Source organism: Microcaecilia unicolor, chromosome 3 (assembly GCF_901765095.1).
Source record: "Microcaecilia unicolor chromosome 3, aMicUni1.1, whole genome shotgun sequence".
NCBI classification, from domain to species: Eukaryota; Metazoa; Chordata; class Amphibia; order Gymnophiona; family Siphonopidae; genus Microcaecilia; species Microcaecilia unicolor.
Window position 1 is genome coordinate 305,982,626 of NC_044033.1, and position 23,786 is coordinate 306,006,411.

At 43.5% G+C, this 23,786-nt stretch overlaps 1 protein-coding gene across 2 annotated transcripts in view; it reads right to left on the bottom strand.

Annotated features, from left to right (window-relative positions):
- The window catches only part of SLC4A8 (solute carrier family 4 member 8), a 492,841-nt gene that overhangs the window by 277,410 nt on the left and 191,645 nt on the right, over nucleotides 1-23,786 (bottom strand). For both annotated transcript variants that reach the window (XM_030198274.1, XM_030198272.1), the window contains exon 3: nucleotides 4,547-4,690. In XM_030198274.1, coding sequence (XP_030054134.1) covers nucleotides 4,547-4,690 — 144 coding nt within the window. The remainder of the gene's footprint in view (nucleotides 1-4,546; nucleotides 4,691-23,786) is intronic.

Genomic DNA, 23,786 nt, shown 5'->3' on the forward strand with positions numbered 1-23,786 from the left:
GGGTGGAATGCCACTGAGTACAGGAGAAAAGAAAACCTCAATGACACAGGGCCACAGCTGAAGCACAGCCTTCAGGTCAAAGCCAAGTCTCAGGTCAAGCAGATGGAGAATACGAGAGAAAAGAGGTCATGGATGTATGACAGTTTGTTGCAGACACAGCAGGTTTGTTGTAGACAGAGCACGCATTCCACAGTGCACATGAGAAAGGCAGAGAAGAAGGGGAGAGGAGAGGAACAGAAATTAGATTGGAGACATCAGGATGAGAGCTGATGTGGAGGCCTAGGATTGGGATTGATATCCTCAGAGGAGAGTGGGAGAAGGAGCAAGAGAGTTAAGAAGAAGAGAAGATGATGACAGCGACAAAGGCGAGATGTACTCAGACAGAATGGAGATGGCTGAATGAAAGGAAGGAAATGTTGAAGGTTGAGAACTGAGAAGAAGAGAGAAGACAAAATCGATGGTGAGATGATGAAAGCTGAAGGTGGGCAATGTGTTCCTAGGGTATACAGTGGTTTCTGATGGAGAAAGAGATTGGGAAGGGACAGTACCAAGAAGAGAAACTGTACTGGAGACATAAGAAATAGCAGAGAGAAAATACAAAGTGTATAGAGAAACAATTTCGGCGTTCGGCACCTGGAGTGAAGGCCCTGGGTGGATTGGGGTGGATCTGGGAGTCAAACCAGAGAAAGCTGTGTGAATATGCAGATGGGCTGCAAGTCTTCCACAGCACCTGGAAGGCAGCTGGTGGAAGCGCTAGGCACCTGGAGCGAAGGTCCTGGGTGGATCGGGGTAGACCTGCGAGTCACCTTGGAGAAGGCTGTTAGGATATGCAGATGGGTTGCAAGTCCAGATAATGGAGAAAAAATGCTAACATAAAGCCATAGACTGGCATTGATTTTAAAGCTAAGTACTTTAACAATATATAAATAGCATATATTTTTTAAGCAATTCCATTTTATGGATGTATTCTTACATTGAGCCGCTTAGAGCACAATAATGATTAAAAGGGCAATTCAGCAAACTGGGCACCCACATTTACACATGTGATAAACACATAAATATGCAGACTACTAGCATTTATATAAGTACGTTTGTGTATATCCACGTAAGTGCTATTCTGCAAATACTTGTTTAACTTACATAGAACAAATTTGTACATAGAGGCAGAGCATGGGTGGGATCCTTCAGTGTGCAGTTCTATGACTGGCATAAGTGCAGGTGCCTAGATTTTAGGTGAGTTAGGCTAGTATGGTGATTTTAGGTGATTTTAGATTTAGTCTAGTATGTAAAACCTGTGTAGTAAATGAAAAGGTATGTCCAGCAACTGACCTGCATTTACTGCACAAGGCAGACACTCAACACACTGGCACCACGTTACATGTAGTGGCAGATAGCACAGGATCGTTCACTCTGCACAGACTCATTCACTCTATCTACCACAGCATTTAACTCAGTGCAGGCCCACTCCAAAATAAATAAATAAATAAAGAACAGTGGTACCCAAGATCTCTCCCTCTTCTATTATCTCCCTGCAAATCACATATCCCCTCCCAACACCTCCCCCCTTCCAATCTCTTCCCCACAAGTCACATACCCACTGAACATCTCTCCCCTTTTGATTACCCTTACAAGTCAAATAAACCCCAGACATTTCCCTTTCTGATCCTAACCCTGAAAATCACATTTCCCGACCCATCTGACTCCCACCCTGTTCAAAACTTCTGCCCCCGTGAGAACAAGCCCTCCCCCCGTAAGTCTCCATGGTGATCCAGTGGGTTGTGGTCAGAGTAGTCCCCCTTGATTTCCACCCAGGACTGTGCCAAATTCAAAACAGAGCCAATACCCCTAGCAGTAGTCTCGCGTCTATGGAGCATCTGGAAGCACTAGGGGTGACTTCCAGATAGTACCAAGAGACAACCACTAGGGGTCATCAGCACCATTTTAGATTCCAGCATAGTCCTGGGTGGGAGCTTAGGAGAACCGCTTCCATCATGGGCCACTGGACTACCACAGAAACTCCCAGGTAGGACCCAGGAAGGAGATGGGGGTTTGGGGAAGATTGGGCTCTCTGAGGGCAGGACTTATTCTAGTTGAGGGAAGGGTAATTGACTTTCAGGAGGTGGAATCATAAAAGGGGGATGTTAGGGGGTTATATGACTTGCAGGAGGGATCTGGAGGAGACATCAAGAGGTATGTGACTTGCAAATGATGTTTGGTGTGGTATGTGATTTGAGGAAGGAATCGGAAGGGGGAGAGATGTCAGGAGGTATATGGCTTTTGGGAGGAAGGGGGTTGAAAAGATAAAGGTGAAGGGTTAAGGGTCATGAACTTGACATACCGCTTTCTGTGGTACAACTAAAGTGATTTACATAACCTATGCAGGAGGAGTGTGCTGTGGCAGCAGTTCTTCCTAGGGTGTCCAAGCTACCAGACTGCATGAGTGCTCTTAATGCCACCTCTTCAGGTGGTGTTAAGTGCAGCCATACTATCAGCAGTCGCATGGTACCAGTCCTTACACCAGTTGTCACTGCTGGCCACTCCACTGTTCTGCCCCTACCCAACTGGTTTGCCATAATGTTGTTTAATGCACAATAAAACCTTCAGTAGCTGCTTAATGCTGCTTAGTTAAAGGGTCCCTATGTGTCTTTATGAAATAGGCTTCCAGAACCAGCCTCAATATCGTGCAAATGACCATGAACAAATAAACACCTGCTGTGAAAAATATGTGTGAGTTCTTTCCGTGGGTACCCAGATATTTTATCAAATTTATGTACACACTGGCACTCTGCCCCTGCTCTACCTAAGCTATGCTCCCAGGAATGTCTACATGTGGTACATGTAAAAGTACACACATTCTTTCAGCGCATATACAGTACTTTATACATTCATGTACACATGCAAAATAAGCTTTAATTCTGTTAACTGGGCAACTCATTTCAGCAGCCTCAATGGAGTATGGTGAGAGCAATGGTATCTGGAAACCCCAATTCCATTAAAGAATACTAGCATAACCTAGTATCGGTGCACCCTACATTTACATGTCTGCTGTTACTCCAGCCATAGACCTGGTATAACTGTGGGTGTCTAAATGCTGCAAGGGTGGGCATGAAATACAGTACTCTGTAAGCTGCATTCTTAAGTGGCAGCCATACCCATGACCATCCTATGAATCACCCATGTGAATGCCCCCTTGCATTTACGAACTATGCCACTTATGCAGGCCCTTACAGATTAGCGTTTAGTCGCATTGCTGCTACCTCAATGCATCAGTGTATTCTTACCCAAAAAATTGCCGGTATATGTACATTTATACGTGGTAGTGGTTAGAGAATGACATGGGGACGGGGACCCTTAGTAACTGTAGGGATGGGGACAGAGCCCGCGGGGATGGGGCGGGGACGGGGACAGAGCATGGATGGGGACAGAGCCCATGGAGATGGGGACAAACTTTGTCCCCATATCATTCTCTACTTTGAAGACTGTTAATGAACTGGACCATTATTTATGTTTGAGTGATACAGACAATGAAATTTTGATTTTTTTTGGAAAAAAAAAAGCAAACATGATGGCCACAACTGGCAAAATTTGCATGGGGGATCCTGTACATTCATGCTACCAGAACACCTTCTGAGAAGACATCTTCTATTGGAGGAAGGACTGTGGAAGACAGGAGAGCTAGACTGAATCCTGAGATTGTTGATAATTTATTCATCCACAGATTAAAAAATCATAACTGTGCTTTATAGGGCATATTTCTCCCCTGCTAGGGCATACAGAACGGGCTATATTTTGTACCCCTGGACATTTTAACAGGGTGGATTAGAGTTCCTTGGGGTAGTAGAAGTCAGCTATTGTTGGGGTTGGAAGGGTAGAGGGTGGTGGTGGTGGGGTTATTATAGTTGTTCGTTATTATAATTGTTTTCTACTTGTGATTTATAAATAACAGTTGCACTGCATATTGTTCCTTTTTATACTTTAATAAAAATATTTAAATATAAAAACATAGGTGTTCAAGGCTTCTGCAGATGAGGACAGAATCCACATTCAAGGAGTGGGGACGGGGACAGAACCTTTGGTGACGGGGCGGGGATAGAGACAGGGCCCTTAGGGATGGGATAGGGACGGAGACAGAAACTGCGGGGATGTGGTGGGGATGGGGTGGGAACAGACACAAACTTTGTCCCAGTGTCATTCTCTAGTAGTGGTGCGTAAATGCAGGCACCCAATTATAGAATCGTCCTTCATATGCAGAAAATCCTTTATGGAAAGCAAAGTCAGTTCTGGGCAGACTTCTACAGTCTGTGCCCTGAAAATGGCAAGGACAAATCAAGGTCAGGTATACAAATGAAGTATCACATACCATGTGTAATAAGTTTATCTTGTTCGGCAGACTGGATGGACAGTACAGGTCTTTATCTGCCGTCATCTACTATGTAACATCTGTTAAAATTACTTCCAATCTGTCATCATCTACTATGTTACGTATAATCATGTGACTATTGTGAAACTACGTAAAACTGAGTATTTTAGGCTGGAAGCCACTTACCATGGGCAAGGGACTCATGGTCTTCCTCCTGGATGAAGCCCCGCATCCGGTCTCGTTTCCTGTGCTTCTGGCTATGGGTCCGGTGATGCCGATGGCTCTGCCTGCCCAAAGGCATCCGCACACCCACATAGAGTGTCCTGTGTCCTAGAGTGAAAGCATAGAACTCCTGCATTATTTCCATGGGCTTTTGGTACCTATAGACATACGTGTATGAGTGTTATGATTATACATTCTTCTAAATTCTTACTACTACTCTCTACTCTTGTCTCTGAGCATTTTTGTTTTCATCTTGTAAACTTCTCTTCTCTCTCCATTAGTCTCTGTTTCATCCAATTTTATTTTGTTGAAAATGTAACCTGTTTTGATGCATAGCAAATGGTGGAATATAAAGTCTGTAGTAAACAATAAATAATATAGTGCAAGCAAACAAGACATAAATAAATAATCTAATCAACTGCAATAAAATAAAGTCAATCAGGCAGCTGGACTCTGATATATGAAGCCACCAGGGAGTTCTCCTTTCCACTCCAGCTGCAATGAAGAAAAGGAAGCAATAATAAGAATGTAAGTCTGTAGAACAAGCCTCATGTTGCAATCCTGCAAAGTATGCTATAGAAATTACACACTTTGCTATCACATTCCTACGCCTTTAGGATTATAAGAAACAAACCAACTAGGTAGATTTTCTAAGGACCTGAGTCTACTCCATATAAAAGTTGACAGCTCCTTTACAATCCAGGAAATAAGGATTTTTTTTTTTTTACCTTCCTGGATATGTAGCCTGGATAAAATAGCAGTCCAGTTTTAGGCAGGAACTCGTGTGTGGAGCATCAGCCTAATACAAAGAAATCTGATGTAAAGTGAGTAGGCCCTGATACTTTTCACTGCAGACTGATGTGATCACCACCAGAGAAGTGAACGTCCATATCAGATCTTTGAACCCAAAGTCAATAGGCTGATTGGAGGGAGAGGGGCGGATATGTGCTGAATAAGGACCATACTGACAGTCCCATGACATTCCATCCCTGGCTGCCCCACATAGCATTCCTCAAACCAAAGCACATATGCACATGGTCTTTATTTTTCAAGGTAATCATGGGTTGCCAACTACCCGGTTTTAAAACGGACAGTCTGGTTTTATATGGACCTGTATATCATCAAGCAGAGTTCTCTTGTCTCTTGCCCCGCCTCTTCTTCTGTACTGCTGAGTGAAAGAAGGGGACAGGGCTGCAGCTCAGATTTCATGCCCCCTTAAGCTATAGTTCCTTCTATAGATTTCACCTATTGTATTTGGATGTATACCCGATAATACGGTGCTGAGATTAATTTTTAAAATTACAAGTATTTAATTTATTGTTTAATTGTCTGAATCTCATTGTTATTATGATTTGTTTATCATTTTAAGTGTTTGATATTTGATATCTAATTGATTTTTATTAATCATATTGGGTTTTTTAAATTTTATTTTTAATGACATGTAAACCATTTTGATGTGAATTTTGAAGAGCAGTATAACAAATTTATTAAATATTAAACAAAGAGTTGCTTAAGGCACAAGGGAGCAAGAAGGCAAAGAGGAGGGAGCAAGGGGTAGATGAGTGGGAGAAACAAAGGACAGCAAAAGTGATAAAGGTGGGAGAGAGACCAGAGGAGAGATAAACAGAGGAGGACACAAGAGGAGGTGAGAGAGAGACCAGAGAGCACAGAGAAGAGTTAAGGAGAGACAGAGAGGCACGCCACACGAGGGATAGGAAGGAGATAATAAGGGCACAAGAAACACAAAGATCAAAAAGAGACAGGAAGAATGCTTGGAACAGAATAGGCTACATGAAAGCGACGGAAGGAGAAAGAGTTAGACAAGAGAAAAAGCAGGGAATACAAGGAAAGAAAATTGAGGTCTAACGGTTGTACCCACATCCACAAAGACCTATGTTTTAGTGAAATCCCCACAATGTCTACCAGCTTAACATCTACATCCATGAGTAGAGCTGCCAGAAATGGGAATGAACTCTGAGCTAACATACATGTAGACCCATTCCTTACAAAAACATAGCACATCGAGTTTGGAAATATGTACCCCAGGAAGTCTATGAAAGATACAGTCTACATTGACTATTGTGCTATTTATTCCCAATAATTTAATTTTCATTTTTATTCTTCCCAACCCAAACTGTTGGAAAGAATTATATATAAGGGGTTGAGAATGTCTGTCTATCTGTCTGGGGGCAAAATTATTCTCAGAAAATTTAACAGAACAGGACCAAATGTGACATCAACGAAAAACATTGAAAAGACACATTAGGGCTGATATTCAGACTGCGGGAGGCAGCCCAGCAAACTCCCACAGTCGGCGGTGAGCCCAGATATTCAATGCCGAGCCGTTTCCAGTGACCGGCATTAAATATCTGGTTTATTTTTGGCTGGTTTAAACTTATCAGGCCAAGTCAATATTCAGAGCTGGAAAGTTAAGTTTATAGCAGCCAAAGATAGGCCAGCTATTTGGGTGGCTGGATTTGGCTGCCAAACTTAGCATGTTAGTCACCTATTAGTGGTACCTCCCTTTTCTTAGCTCTCTTGTGAATTCCTCAATTAAATCTCTGTCCATTTCTTCTGACTGTGTGGGTGACCCGTATATTACACCAATGTAAATACATTTTCCTTTCCCCCTTACCAGTTTAACCCACAGTGCTTCTTCCTTACTCTGTATGTCCTGCAATTCTGTCACTTTAATATTATTCTTATCATATAATGCCACTCCTCCACCCTTTTTTCCTGCACTGTCCTTCCTGAATAGATTATAGCAAGATATAACTATGTCCCGGTCATGGTTCTCCATGAGCCACGTCTCAGTGACCGACACTAAATCCAAATTGGCTTCTATCATTGCAGCCTCTAGATCTAGCAATTTGTTTCCCATACTACGGGCATTGGTATACAAGGCTCTCCAGATTTTACTCTTTTTTCCTGTTCTATAAAGATATTTGCTGTCTTGCCCTTCTGAGGGTTAATAATGAATTTGGGGCTTTTCTCACCCATCCCCAGCCAATTTAGTTTAAAGCCTCCTTTAAACTTTAGCCAGTCTGTTACTAAAGACACTTTGTCCCATCCTTGATAGATGGACACCATCATCGCTCAGTAGCTCTTGGAAAATCATCCCATGGTCAAGGAAGCCGAAGGGCTCACGTTGGCACCATCCATGCAGTCACACATTCAGCTCCAGGATGCAAGCTTTCCTCATCTGGCCTTTACCTTCAACAGGAAGGATCGATGAGAACACTGCCTCTGCACCTACGTGCTTCACCTTCTGACCCAAAGCCATGAAATCCTGCTTGATATGTTCAGTAGGATACTTAGCAGTATCATTTGTGCCAACATGGATAAGCAGCATAGGATAGTGGTCAGTCTCGGCAAACTTTCCGTTACATCTCAAATCTTGGCACCAGGCACACAACACACCTCCCTAGACATCATATTTGGTCAGCAGATGAGCACTTCAGTACCCCTCAGAAGACAATCACCAACCACCACTACCTTTCTTTTCTTACTGGCCACCAATCCAGCAGCTTTGGGATTTTTGATTGTAGTTTCCACCTGTTCTTGAGATGTTTTCAGCTCTTCTACACTCAGGGTTGCGAATCAATTGTTCATTTCAACAGAAGATGAATTTGGGGGGCTGATTTTGCAGGATCCGGTAACGTGTGTCCAGCTGTCCTTTTTTTCCATTAGTTCTCCTCTATCTTTGCTGGAGATCACCAATGTTTCAATATGCATCTCTGGAATTAATTTCTGATTGACACAGATGCTTCTAAGGTTTGCCACCTCCTCACTTAGTGCATGTACTTCTCCACCACCGCCAACTCCAGGCTCCGCTCATTCTGCCTCGCCTCACCCTATGCTTGGAACAACCTTCCTGAACCCTTACGCCAAGCCCCCTCCCTGCCCGTCTTCAAGTCTTTGCTTAAAGCCCACCTCTTCAATGCTGCGTTCGGCACCTAACCCTTACCGTTCAGTGAATCCAGACTGCCCCAATTTGACTGCCCCTATAGGACCGACCGGACACACCTATCGGACACACCCTTGTCTATTAGATTGTAAGCTCTTTGAGCAGGGACTGTCTCTCTTTGTTAAATTGTACAGCGCTGCGTAACCCTAGTAGCGCTCTAGAAATGTTAAGTAGTAGTAGTATGTACTTCTTTCATGAGGGTTTCAATGTGCATATATTTATCACAGGAAATCAGACCCTTGCCTTGGACTAAGCATTCAGTGTGGACAGAGGCAGAAGCTGTAATGACTACAGCAGCTTTAGGGGCACGAAGTTTCTTTTTCCATACTTCAAGCATAGGAGGTTTTTGTATCAGTGGATAAAAGAACAAAAGAAAAATAGAGGCCTACTAAAGCCCCAACCCTATTTTTACCTTCACCTGTTCTGTAAATTACAGGAAGCAGGTGATTTCACTGTGAGACCTAAGAACCTGTTCAGATTTACTTTGTGGGTGTAGTCCTTGCCTATTATTGGGATAGACAGTGATTTAGCTTTTCCTTTTAGGCTTTACAAATTATTATTTATTTAATGTTTTAAATATCTGATATGTAGTGTGTTGTGTTTGGTTGTAGGCCTAATTCAAGGGATTAATCTTACAAAGTAGAGACCCAGAATTAAAATGGGTCCACTTAATAGGTAATAGCTATGTGACAATAATTCCTTTGGTTATCCTTCCAACAATACTACTACTACCAACAGTGCTAGCAGGGCCAGATCTCTACAGAGAGTATAATAAGCTCTTTAACCTTATTGATAAGTTGTATCGACTGAAAACTTAACGTCAGTAACTATAGCAGGGGCGTAGCTACAGGTGCCCAATCTCAGCTCAGGCCCACCCAGGCAGCCATCCGGTCCTCCTCTGCCTAATTTTGTTTTTAATGCAGCCATTGTAGTGTTAGACGCTGGCGCCGCTACTCCGTTGCTCACTCCCTGAGTCCCCATCCAGTTCTGAAGTTTCTGGACTCTGCTGCTTTGCTCTGCTTCTCCCCCTCATGCGTGACGGCACCGCAGTGCTGCATGGGAGGGGAAACTGTGCCGGCTATCATCGCGGTCGCGGTTCCTCCACTCTGCCGGTCTGCCCTGCTTCTGAATGAAGATCAGCCTTATTTTGTTGATTCCACCCAGGCCTCAGCAGCACTCCCCCGTGGCCCCACAACAGCATACATGAAGCAGAGCACAATGATTGCGCTCTGAGTCTGCACCACTATCTGCCACCACCACTGAAGCCCAGCTGCCCAGGCCAGGTAAAATAAATATATTTTTTAAAATGTTAACATCATGTACAGTGTAATGGTGGGTGGGGGTATGCTCTTCACTGCCTAGGTAAAAAAAAAAAAGGCATATTTAATAATTTTAATATACTTTTTTTCAGAAGCCCACCAACAATAAATTTGCTATAATGCTCAGGTTACAATCTAAAAAAGGTTGTATATTTTTCATGTTGATGGGTTTTGGGGGTTGTTCTCTGCAGTGCCCGAGTTACAACTTTTTAAAAAATGTTTTAAATTTAATATAGGCAGGTTTCTGGGTGGAGGTGGGCTCTGCAGTGCCCAGGACATAAAAAAAGTCTTATATTTAATGCTGGTGGCCTTCATGGTTGGGGAAAGAGATCCCAGACCGTGGGAGGATGGGTAGGGGGTAGGACAAGGCTGATGCTAGGCTAAAGGGCGGGATGGGGGGTTAGGGTAGGGCTTATCTATGGGATGAATGATTGGGAAGGGCTGATACAGTGCTATGGGGATAAATGGGGAAGAGAGTGATGTAGAGAAAGGAAGGGCTGATGCTGGGCTATGGAGATGGATGGTGGGGTAGGGAAGGGAAAAGCTGATGCCAGGCTGAAGGGCAGGGATGGACTGATGCCAGTCTACAGGACAATTGCTAATGTTTGGTCCTCTATTCTGTAATTGATGAGAGTTGGTATGTGCTCTGCATGTGACCAAGGTGAGAGATTCTGCTGGCATGTAGTTTGTGTCGGGTTGTATGAGTCTGAATTGTCTGACTTTTCCAATGGGAAGTGTATTGCTGTTATGTATATGCACTGCTGCATTTATAAAAGTACTGTTATTGGTATTCATGTTCAGAATTGGTGTTGAGATTTGCAACATAGGCTCTAAGAAGTTTCTTTGCAGGATTTAGTGTTACTTCACAAAGTACCTGACAGTTAAGGGATTTTAAATTGCTATTATTGAGGTGCTACCAGAATTTGAATACATCTTTCCTGTGTATTTATATTGCAAGATCCTGTCGTGTGTTGAGAGGTTTGCCACTGTAGTAGACTTATGTCTGGTCAATTTTAAGATATGGGAAAATGTAATTATATTTAAAAATATTGGTTTTTCTGTTATGTATGTGGTTTATGCTGATACAGCTGTTAGGCAGACTACTTAGAAATCCATCATCAAGTGCATTCTAAGGACTTATTTTGTAGCATCCCAAGAAAAACTACTCATACCTATATACATAGTGCCCACCCCTATTAACTCTGGGCCCACCCAAAATGTCAAGTCTGGCTACGCCACTGAACTGTAGCCATTCCCTCTGCTAATCAATTAGCTACATAATTCAAACAAAAATTAACTAACATTAGGGAGGCTGTGTTGCAACTTAAGGCCACTGACGTTCTCTTGCTTCAAGCAGCCTAGTCCAAATGCTGGTATTGAGGCTGAACAATTGTGGTCCTCCTTTCTGTTACCCACTCATGAGACTGTCAAATCCTTTCTCACAAAGTATTCTTCACATTGCCTTCTGGATGCTTGTCCGAGTTATTTATTAAAAACTGCAAAAGCAGGATTCACTGACCTTCTTCAAGCTCATATCTCGTTTATGCTGACCCAAGGGACTTTTCATCAGTGGAAAGGTTCTATAATACTTACCCCAACCCCTAAGAGCACCTCGGCTTCATTGGGAAATATTACTAGTTACAGGCCTGTCACTTCTATCCCATTGAGGGGCATAATCGAAAGGGGCGCCCAAGTTTTCCTGAGGACATCCTTGCGGGATGTCCCAGCGAAGGGGGAAACCCGTATTATTGAAACAAGATAGGAGTCCATCTTTCGTTTCGATAATATGGTCGGGGACGCCCAAATCACAAAATTTAGGTCGACCTTAGAGATGGTCGTCCCCGATTTTCGGCGATAATGGAAACCGAGGACGCCCATCTAAGAAACGACCAAATCCAAGTCCTTTGGTCGTGGGAGAAGCCAGCATTTGTAGTTCACTGGTCCCCCTGACATGCCAGGACACCAACCGGGCACCCTAGGGGGCACTGCAGTGGACTTCAGAAATTGCTCCCAGGTGCATAGCTCCCTTACCTTGTGTGCTGAGCCCCCCAACCCCCCCCCCCCCGCAAAACCCACTCCCCACAACTGTACACCACTACCATAGCCCTAAGGGGTGAAGGGGGGCACCTACATGTGGGTACACTGGGTTTCTGGTGGGTTTTGAAGGGCTCACATTTACCACCACATACTGCTGTCATGGAGCTAGGTATGACATTTGAGGCTGGCAAAAAAATATTTAAAAAGTTTTGTTTTTAGGGTGGGAGGGGGTTGGTGATCACTGGGGGAGTAAGGGGAGGTCATCCCCGATTCCCTCCGGTGGTCATCTGGTCAGTTCGGGCACCTTTTTGAGGCTTGGTCGTAACAAAAAAATGGACGAAGTAAAGTCACCCAAGTGCTCGTCAGGGACGCCTTCTTTTTTCCATTATCGGTCGAGAATGCCCATGTGTTATGCATGCCCCAGTCCCGCCTTCGCCACGCTTCCGACACGCCCCTGTGAACTTTGGTCGTCCCCGCGATGGAAAGCAGTTGAGGACGCCCAAAAACGGCTTTTGATTATGCCGATTTGGGTGACCCTAATGGATCCATTAGGTGAAAGGCTAGCAGCAGCAGGGTTCTGCACTTTTGACAATGTCACAATCTATATCCTTTGAAGTCTGGTCTTCCAGAAAATGTCCCTAAGATTAGGCTTGGACTTGTTGGAATCCTGGGCTTCTGAATTTAAGTTTAAGTTAAACAGACATAAGACTAAATTTCTTGTGGTAATTACTTTTGACAATTTGTCGTACTCCCTAAACTCTGTGCATAGGGTACTGGGTGTAATAATTGACAGTCACCTCATGTTCGAGCCTCAGGTTTCCTCAGTAGTGAAAAAATCCTTCAGGTCTCTTTGGAAGCTGAGAAGATCATATTTCTCTCCAGACGTCTTTAGACTGCTAGTTCAATCCTTGGTTATAACTCAGTTCGATTACTGCAATTCCACCTATACTGGATGTAAAAAGGGTGTCCTAAAAAGGCTACAAACAGCCCAAAATACTGCAGCTAGGCTTGTCCTCAAGGTAGCGTGTTTTGACCGAGCCAATCATTATTATGCAAGCTGTACTGGTTGCCGATTAAAGCCAGGATTATTTTTAAATTATGTGTTTTTGTCTTTCAAATATTGACACCGGATTATATGCAGCCCTTAGTAACTATTCCCCTATGCAATATAACCTCTGGTTCTAGGGACTACCTTAGACATAATCTTTTAGATTGCAAGAGAGTGTATTATAAGTGATTTCACTTATAACAGGGTGCTAAGTGGTGGAATTCACTGCCAATGGCAATCAAGGGTCAGCCTGATTACTTGGTATTTCATAAAAGACTGAAAACTCTCCTATTTGAGAGGTTTCTATACATTGATGGAGTATCTTAGATTGCAACTGGCCATGAATGGTCTATATTTGATATTTTGTTTATGGCTTTGTAAACGTTGTCTGTTGTTTATTACTGTTAGCCACACTGAACTCGAGTATGTTCAGGATAATGTGCGGTATGAATGTCACAATAAATAAATGAATAAATAAATAAATTTGGATGGATCATAAAAAACACAGGAGGCCTCATGCAATAGAATCTTGCATTTAGAGGGAAACATAAGAAAAAATTCTGCACCCAGGGCAAGGGTCTCCTGCTTCAAAGCAAGAAACTGTTTCTTACACTCCTGAGTTTTCTTGCATACATCATGAAAAATTCTAATCTTATGACCAAAGAAATCCACATTTTGAAAACGAAAATACAAGCGCATAACCAAGTCCTTGTCTTATGTGAAAACAAAGACACCAATAACGTTGCAGTCCCAGTCACAAAATCTCCAGAAGTTTCCAATACACATGAAACATCAAGTGTAGAAACCTCAGTTTGCATAGGCCTCCCTTAATCTTTTCCAGCTGACAAAATATAGAATATATTATGGGCATAATCGAACGGGGGCGCCCATCAATAAGGGCAGCCATCTCTAATGACAGCCACGTAAAGTGGTGTACCCGACCATATTATCGAAACAAGATGGCCGGCCATCTTTTGTTTTGATAATACGGTCGGGGACGGCCAAATCTCAACATTTGGGCCGCCTTTAGAGATTGCCGGCCTTAGAGATGGCTGCCATTGGTTTTCGCCGATAATGGAAACTAATGGCGGCCATCTCAAAACTGGCCAAATCCAAGCCATTTGGTCGGGGGAGGAGCCAGCATTTGTAGTGCACTGGTCTCCCTCACATGCCAGGACACCAACCAGGCACCCTAGGGGGCACTGCAGTGGACTTCACAAATTGATCCCAGGTGCATAGCTCCCTTAATTTGTGTGCTGAGTCCCCCAACCCCCCCCCCAAAAAAAAAACCCACTACCCACAACTGTACATCACTACCATAGCCCTTAAAGGGTAACAGGGGGCACCTAGATGTGGGTACAGTGGGATTGTGGTGGGTTTTGGAGGGCTCCCATTTACCACCACAAGTGTAACAGGTAGGGGGGGATGGGCCTGAGTCTGCCTGCCTGAAGTGCACTGCAGTACCCACTAAAAACTGCTCGAGGGACCTGCATAGTGCTGTGATGGAGCTGGGTATGACATTTCAGGCTGGCATAGAGGCTGGCAAAAAAATGTTTAAAAATTTTTTTTTTTTGGTGGGAGGGGGTTTGTAAGGGGAGGTCATCCCCGATTCCCTTCGGTGGTCATCTGGTCAGTTCGGGCACCTTTTCAAGGCTTGGTCGTAACAAAAAAGGACCAAGTAAAGTCGGCTAAATGCTCGTCAGAGCCGGCCTTCTTTTTTCCATTATCGGCCGAGGCCAGCCATCTCTTAACCATGCCCCCGTCCCGCCTTCGGTACACTGCCGACACGCCCCCTTGAACTTTAGCCGGCCCTGCAACAGAAAGCAGTTAAAGCCAGCCAAAATCGGCTTTCGATTATACCGATTTGGCTGGCCTTAGGAGAAGGCCAGCCATCTCCCGATTTGTGTCGGAAGATGGCCGCCCTTCTTCTTCGAAAATAAGCAGGATAGTGTTTTCTGGAAAGTTCAAACACCCTTAAGATACATATGGAAGATTTCTCTAGAAGCCATAGAAAAAAAAAACAAGTGTAAATTTTAATATAAGTAAATTCAAAGCCCTAACCTTGTTTTCTATAAGTTCTAGTCTCCAGTGAATCGCCATTTTGTCAACTACCAAAGAAGATTGTGTACTTTTAATATCATTACTTCTTGGTCCAGAGAAAAAAACTTTTTCCTTCAGTGTACTTGCCTCAGACTCGCTCACCTGTGCTTTGATGTTGTAAGGGATGGGACTTGATGTACCACCTTTCTCTGGTTACAATCAAAGCTTTGGCCAAGGATTGTGAGGCAAATTGTGTGAAGACTCCAAAGAGTTTGTGCATAAAATCCACTGCTTGCCAAAGCTCTTCTAGAGTGACAACTACAGGCTTTACCTGTGGAGAAACAGTAAAAGATTCTCCACAATCACTCCTCCTTCTCTATCTGGGAGTTCATCCGACCTCCCTGTCCCTGAAGACTCCAACGTCATCCCACCAACTGGATCAGCTACCTGGCTGAGTGCTTCCCCCGGGGCTAGGGCCATGGAATCAGACCCCCCTTGCACCTGGCTCCCAATCGGACTCTGAAGAGCTGGTGGCAATGATAGAGAAAACAGGCTCAGTGAAGCATCACTGGCCAGCAACACAGCTGTCTCTGCCCCGCCTTCTGCAGAAGGAATGCCCAGAACTGGCTAAGCACTGCTCAATAGTACACTGCCCTGCTTCCATCGAGACCAGGTCAAGGTCAAATGGGGATTCTTCATTTTCCCTCTTAGGCATCAAAATTAAGGTTAATAAACTGTGAGAAGAAACAGTATAGGGAGAGGTACTCAGAGCACAGCTACAGCATTGGGTGGCCAATGTAACGCCCATTTTAAAAAAAGGTTCCAGGGGAGATCCGGGAAATTATAGACCGGTGAGTCTGACGTCGGTGCCGGTGAAAATGGAAGAGGCTATTATTAAAAACAAAATTACAGAGCACATCCGAGGACATGGATTACTAAGACCGAGTCAGCACGGCTTTTTTGTGGGGAAATCTTGCCTGACCAATTTACTTCAATTCTTTGAAGGAGTAAACAAACATGTGGACAAAGGGGAGCCAGTTGATATTGTGTATCTGGATTTTCAAAATGTGTTTGACAAGGTTCCTCATGAAAGGCTACAGAGGAAATTGGAGGGTCATGGGTTAGGAGGAAAAGTCCTATTGTGGATTAAAAACTGGTTGAAGGATAGGAAACAGAGAGTGGGATTAAATGGGCAGTATTCACAATGGAGAAGGGTAGTTAGTGGGGTTCCTCAGAGGTCTGTGCTAGGACCGCTGCTTTTTAATATATTTATAAATGATTTAGAGATGGGAGTAACTAGCAAGGTAATTAAATTTGCTGATGACACAAAGTTATTCAAAGTCATTAACTCGTGACAGGAATGTGAAAAATTACAGAAGGACCTTACGAGACTGGGAGACTGGGCGGCTAAATGGCAGATGACGTTTAATGTGAGCAAGTGCAAGGTGATGCATGTGGGAAAAAAGAACCCGAATTATAGCTACGTCATGCAAGGTTCCACGTTAGGAGTTACGGACCAAGAAAGGAATCTGGATGTCGTCATCGATAATACACTGAAACCTTCTGCTCAGTGTGCTGCTGCGGCTCGGAAAGTGAATAGAAAGTTGGGTATTATTATGAAAGGTATGGAAAACAGGTGTGAGGATGTTATAATGCCGTTATATCGCTCCATGGTGCGACCGTACCTTGAGTATTGTGTTCAATTCTGGTCGCCGCATCTCAAGAAAGATATAATGGAATTGAAAAAGGTGCAGTGAATGGCGACTAAAATGATAGCGGGGATGGGACGACATCCCTATGAAGAAAGACTCAGCAGGCTAGGGCTTTTCAGCTTGGAGAAGAGACGGCTGAGGGGAGACATGATAGAGGTATATAAAATAATGAGTGGAGTGGAACAGGTGGATGTGAAGCGTCTGTTCACGCTTTCCAAAAATACTAGGACTAGGAGGCATGCGATGAAACTACAGTGTAGTAAATTTAAAACAAATCGGAGAAAATTTTTCTTCACCCAACGCATAATTAAACTGTGCAATTCGTTGCCGGAGAATGTGGTGAAGGCGTTAGCTTGGCAGAGTTTAAAAGGGGGTTAGACAGTTTCCTAAAGGACAAGTCCATAAACCGCTACTAAATGGACTTGGGGAAAAATCCACAATTCCAGGAATAACATGTATAGAATGTTTGTACGTTTGGGAAGCTTGCCAGGTACCCTTGGCCTGGATTGGCCGCTGTTGTGGATAGGATGCTGGGCTCGATGGACCCTTGGTCTTTTCCCAGTGTGGCATTACTTATGTACTTATCTTGAATCCAGACAATTCTACCATACTGTAACTAACAAGGGCCTACCTAGAAAAAGGCAGCACCTTAAACACTTTGGTAGGCAGTAGAACATCAATACATCAATGGGAAAGCCAAACAGCCACATTAATACAAATCGATTCTACAAAGACATTCAGTGCTAACAGAATACCTTTCAAACATGCAGAGCACAGACAGACCTTCACCAAATATAGAATAAACCATACAGTAAAAATAGAAATATGTAGACAAGTTAAACTGAAACCTCAAGAAGCCAGACTCTGCATACAGCGCAACACCAGAGAAAAAGAAACAGTGATGCATGCCTCCCAGTACTACACAAAATATAAAGATAGCAGATATAAACAAATAAAACAAAAAATGGAAAATAAGTTGATACCATTTTATTGCACTAGCTTATGGGCCCTTTCACTAAGCTGCATTAGGTGCTAACCTGCATCTAATGCAACTTAAAATAGCATACCGTGGGATGCGCTCAGGCATCCTGTGGTAACTGCCAAATAAGTGCACTCTAACCACATACTAAAAAATATTTTTAATGTTTTGGAGGAGGCATTTCAGGGGGGGTGGTGCAGAGAGTGGGTATTCCTGCACTAATTAGTCAGCACAGCTATGTTACCACGCATTAACTGGTTAGACCAGGAATACTGCATAAGCCCTTACTTCCTACAAAATGGGTGGTGATAAGTGCTCATGTGGTAAAATTATTTCATGGCTGCATGCTAATGGCAACATTAGCATGGCTATTAATACAAAAAAAACAGAAAAAATCCGTTTTTTATGGATGCAATAAAAATGGCCTTAAGCATGTAGGAGAACCTTGCACCAAGGGCATGTTAAGCATAGGCGGTCGTGGCCCAACTGTTTGGGGAGGCTAAAGGGGGCGGGGTTAGGGTGGGGCCAGGGGTGGAGCTTAAATTCATAATTTAAATTAAATTCATAAATAAATTCAAAAGATCAGCCCGCAAATTCCTCAATCTGAACTTCCCCAGCTGTAAAGGAATTAAATACAAACAGTCATATGCCACTACTTTTGCATACAAAAGCACACAGATATGGAACGCACTACCCATGACCCTGAAAACCACGGACAATCTAACCAGCTTTCGCAAATCGTTGAAGACACATCTCTTCAACAAAGCCTACAAAAGACATCCTTAATGAAACAAACCATTCCTTAAACCTCTCAGGTTCATCAAAAAACACCTCTCACATGACCTTACCCAACACCTTCCCATCTAAATCCCCATCTACCTCCAGCCTACTATCGATTGTATTCAAGATCATGTAATGACTACATCATAATAACACTCTGTAAGCCACATTGAGCCTGCAAAAAGGTGGGAAATTATTTATTGTACAAATGCAATAAATAATAATAAATAATAATAATTGCCTGATAACACAAAGAAAAAATAAATAAATAAAATAAAAGTCACAATTAATACCTTTTATTAAATTTAGATATTAGATATGTATCATATGTCAAAGAATAAAGTGGTTGCTCAAAGCATATTCTAACCACAATCGCTCAACATCAAAACACTATGCACAACTTTGTCCAAAAACACACTCAGAACCTTACTGTACCATAAATATTACATTGGGCAGAACCTAATACACCAATATACCACACATACGGAAAATGCAGACCGTCAACAACATGAAACAAGGGATCATATAATCACAATTCTCATGTAGAGCCACAAAACACCCTAATTCAAGTTTAATGTGGGATAAAATGCCATAAATAAGTAAATAAATATAAACTTTTAATGTTGCGCACCTGATTCTCAAAGTGGACATATTCCAAACACTATAATGAAAATAAAATGATCTTTTCTACCTTTGTTGTCTGGTGACTTTGTTTTTCTGATCATGCTGGCTCAGTATCCGATTCTGCTGCTATCTGTCCTCAGGTGTCAGTGCAAATCTCTTTGGTATGAATTGCTCATGTGAAGGTCAGGAAGTCATCCTCGTTAAATATCTCCCTGGCAACCCAGGACACCTCCAGCCAACCCCCCCTGCTCTCCCAGTGGTAAGGAAAACAAATTAAATCATAAACGAATTTCTACAACTGCAGCTCCTGCTGTGAGGATGGAGGTAAATCAACAATTTAAACCCCCCCAGAGCAGCGGGACTCCACAGCTGATCCATCCTGCAGCAGCAGGGGCGCCTATGATGTTAAGGCTATGTTTTAATTTCTGAACCGGTTGTGACTAGTTTAACAGAAGTTAGGAGACAGGACTATTCATTTCTTGTATAAAAGGGCTGTTTGGTTTGAGGTGGAATTAGCCCTTGGGAGTATACCTGGTGGTACCAGGCCCCTCCCGAACTCCCCCTCCTCCACTCCCCCACTTTATTATTTATTATTTATTGCATTTGTATCCCACATTCCCCCACTATTTGCAGGCTCAATGTGGCTTACATAGATTTGTTAACATTGTCATTTCAGGATATCAAATCGGATTCAGTTAGTAATGTGTAGTGATTAGGGAGGGGAGATTAGGAAGGAAGAGAGTGATTATGGTAGTTATAGAAGGTAAGCGTTCATAATTGAGTGGGTTGGTGAGGTGACTTAGAGGGGCATAATCGAATGTCGCCAGCCAAATAGATCGCCGGCGATCTATGTTGGCGGCGGCGCTACAGCTGGTCGGAACCGTATTATTGAAAAAGATGGCCGGCCATCTCTTTTTTTCGATAATACGGTTTAGCCCGGCCAAATGCCATGGAGTTCGCCGGGTTTGAGATGGCCGGGTTTGTTTTTCAGCGATAATGGAAAGTTATGTCGGCCATCTCAAACCCCGGCCAAATTCAAGGCATTTGGCCGTGGGGAGCCAGCATTTTTAGTGCACTGGCCCACCTGACATGCCAGGACACCAACCAGCCACCCTAGGGGTCACTGCGCTGGACTTCAGAAAAGCTCCCACGTGCATAGCTCCCTTACTTTGGGAGCTGAGCCCCCCAACCCCCCCCCCCCCCCCCCAAACCCACTACCCACAAATGTACTGCACCCACTAAAATTGTTCCAGGGACCTGCATACAGCCTCTAGGACTTATTGCTGCTGTATAACTTTGGCATACCAGTTCACACCTGAAGACTAATCTCTCTGAAAAAGTCCTTTCTTGAAATAGGCACGTTTACTCACAGTTAACTGCAGATCAGAGGTTGTGCCCCACTGGCAAAGAGTCCCCTGGTACTAAGATTAGCAGTAGGTCAGAGCTGGCACAATGGTGTACAATGCCCTCTTTCAGCACCATGCAAGGTAAGAACTACGTTCTCTAACGTGGGTAACACAGGAAAGGGAACTAAAACTGGCTTACAAAAACGGCCACTACCGCATGGACTACAACAGGAAACAAAACAAGGCACACTCTGACCCAAGAACCCAGTACCCTACACCCACCACAATGCATTGCTAATGTGACTCTTCAGGGCACCTAACAGAAAAGGTGTCACACTCACCCAAGAGCCACATCGCAACCAGGGAAAGGCTGTCGGAGGATACAACACATTCTGCTGTCATGGAGGTGGGTACGGCATTTGAGGCTGGCATATAGGCTGGCAAAAAAGGTTTTTAGTTTTATTTTTTTAGTTTGGAAGGGGATTGGTGACCACTGGGGTAGTATGGGGAGGTCATCCCCCATTCCCTCCAGTGGTCATCTGGTCAGTTGGGGCACCTTTTGAGGCTTGGTCGTGAAAATAAAAGGACCAAGTAAAGCCGACAAAATACTGCTTAACGCTGTTTTTTTTTTTCATTATCGGCGAAAGCCGGCCATCTGGTAGCCACGCCCATGCCCGCCCATGTCCCGCCTTCGCTTATCTACTGATATGCCCCCTTGAACTATCGCCGGCGAAGCGACGGGAAAGCGGCGATGCAGTCAAAAATGCCACTTTCGATTATACCGATTTCGCTGCTTTTAAAAAATCGCCGGCCATCTCCCAATTTGTGTCTGAAGATGGCCGGCGATCACTTTCGATTATAAGCTGGTTAGTGAGGCTGTAGGTTCTCATTGTAGGCCTTGTAGAAGAAGAATGTCTTCAGAGATTTTCATGCATTCCATAACTGCGTGCTCATGTAAGAGAAGGTAGAGGCATGCATCAGCTTGTATTTAAGTCCTTTGCAGCTAGGGTAGTGCAGGTTGAGAAATTTGCGGGATGATCTTGTGGTGTTTCTGGGAAGTAGGTCTACGAGGTTTAGCATGTAGACTGGGGTGTCTGCGTGGATGATTTTGTGTACAATTGTGCAGATCTTGAACGCAATGCGTTCCTTAAGTGGAAGTCAGTGAAGCTTCTCTCCTAGGGGTTTTGCACTTTCGTATTTAGTCTTTCCAAATATGAATCTGGCAGCCGTATTCTGGGCAGTCTGGAGTTTTTTGATTGTCTGTTCTTTGCACCCGGCGTACAGTGCATTGCAGTAGTCCAGATGACTTATTACCATTGACTGTACCAGGGTACGGAAGATGTATCTCGGGAAGAAAGAGTTTCCACATGGTGTAGAACATCTTTTTCGTCGTGTTTTTCATGTGGGTATCAAGAGTGAGGTTTCGATCAAGGGTGACTCCAAGAATTTTCAAGTTTTGTGAGACAGGGAGGGAGCAGTATGGTGTGATTATGGTGGTGAAGATTTTTGTGTTGTGTTGTGAGGTGAGTACAAGACATTGTGTTTTTTCTGCGTGAAGTTTTAGTTGGAGTGCATCTGCCCAAGTGTGCATTGTTTGGAGGCTTTGGTTGATCTCGTTGCTGATTTCATTTAAATCATGTTTGAATGGGATGTAAATTGTGACATCATCTGCATAAATGTAGGGGCTGAGGTTTTGATTGGCTAGTAGTTTGGCTAGAGGTGTCATCATTAGGTTGAATAATGTTGGTGAGAGAGGGGATCCCTGGGGAACTCCACACTCAGGTTTCCATGGGGGTGATCTGTCCACGTTCGTTGTTACTTGGTATGATCTTGTGGTCAGGAATCCTTTGAACCATTTGAACTGTGCCTCCTACTCCGAAGTATTCTAGTATATGTATTAGTATATCATGGTTAACCATGTCAAAGGCACTGGACATGTCGAATTGCAGGAGGAGGATGTTGTTACCAGTCGCAATTGCCTGTTTGAATGAGTTCATTGCAGACACTAGTACAGTTTCAGTGCTGTGATTCGACCGAAATCCTGATTGAGACTCGTGCAGAATTGAGTGTTTATTTAGGTATTCATTAAGTTGTTTCGTCACTATGCCTTCCACGAGTTTGGTCATGAGTGGAATCGATGCTACTGGTCGATAGTTGCTTAGGTCCATTGTGCTTTTTTTTTGCATCTTTCGGTAGCGGGGTGAGTAGGATGTTTCCTTTGTCTGTGGGAAAGAGTCCATTTTGAAGCCTGTAATTTATGTGGTTTGAGAGGTCTGTTTTGAATTGTTTGGGTGCGGATCTTATTAAGCTGTTAGGGCAGATGTCTAGTTTGCATTGCAATTTGGTGTATTTTCCAAGCCGATGTGAGATTTCATTTGATGAAAGCATGTTAAAGTCGGTCCGTGATCGGTCTGCTGCGTATTCTCTGGGTTTTGGGTCTAGACATTCAAGGATATTTGTGTAATCCATTGTGTTGGTGGGTATCATGAGTCGGAGCTTTATGATTTTTTCATTGAAGTAGTTTGCCAGGTTGGGTGCTGATGGGGTATCTGAGTTGTTGGAGGTGGCTTTGGTAGTATTTAGGAGATTGTTTACGAGTGAGAAGAGTTTGTGTGTATCCTTGTAGTTTGGTCCTATTTTGGTTTTGTAATAGGTCCTTTTAGTTTGTCTGATAGTGTATTTGTATTTTCTTTGTAGTTGTTTCCAGTCTTTGTGTGTGCTTTCGTCTTTTTTCTTGCTCCATGCTCTTTCTAATCTTCTGACCTGTGTTTTTAGTTCTTTCAATTCTTCGTTAAACCATGGTATTGAGTTTTTTCTGTGTGAGGTTCTGGTTTGAAGTGGTGCTATATTGTCTAGTATTGTTCTGCATCTGTTATCCCAGTCTTGGAGAAACTGGGGTGAGTTTGTAGGTATTGTCCCTTTGTCAGTGTAGAATTGTTGCCAGAATGTTAGTGGGTCTATTTTGCCTCTCGTAGTATATGTTTCTTGTTTTTGTTTTTGTTGTGTCTTTTTTATTTTCCAGTGGAGGGAAAGGTTTGCACTGTAGTGGTCGGACCATGGCCTGGCTGTCCATTTTGTGTCTATTAGTGTGATATTTGGTTCTGATGAGAATTTGTGGGAAATGATATCTAGTGTATGTCCTTTGTTATGGGTGGGTTGTGTATTTGGCCAGTGGAGCTCCCATAGTTGGAGGAAGTCCTTGCATTCGCGTACATTGCTCGAGTTAGTGTCTTCAAGATGAAGATTGATGTCACCTGCTATGAGAAGGTTCTGAGTGGAAACACAAGTATTCGATATGAAATCCAGAAAGCGCGTTTGTGATTCTTGCCAGTTGCCCGGGGGTCTGTAAAAT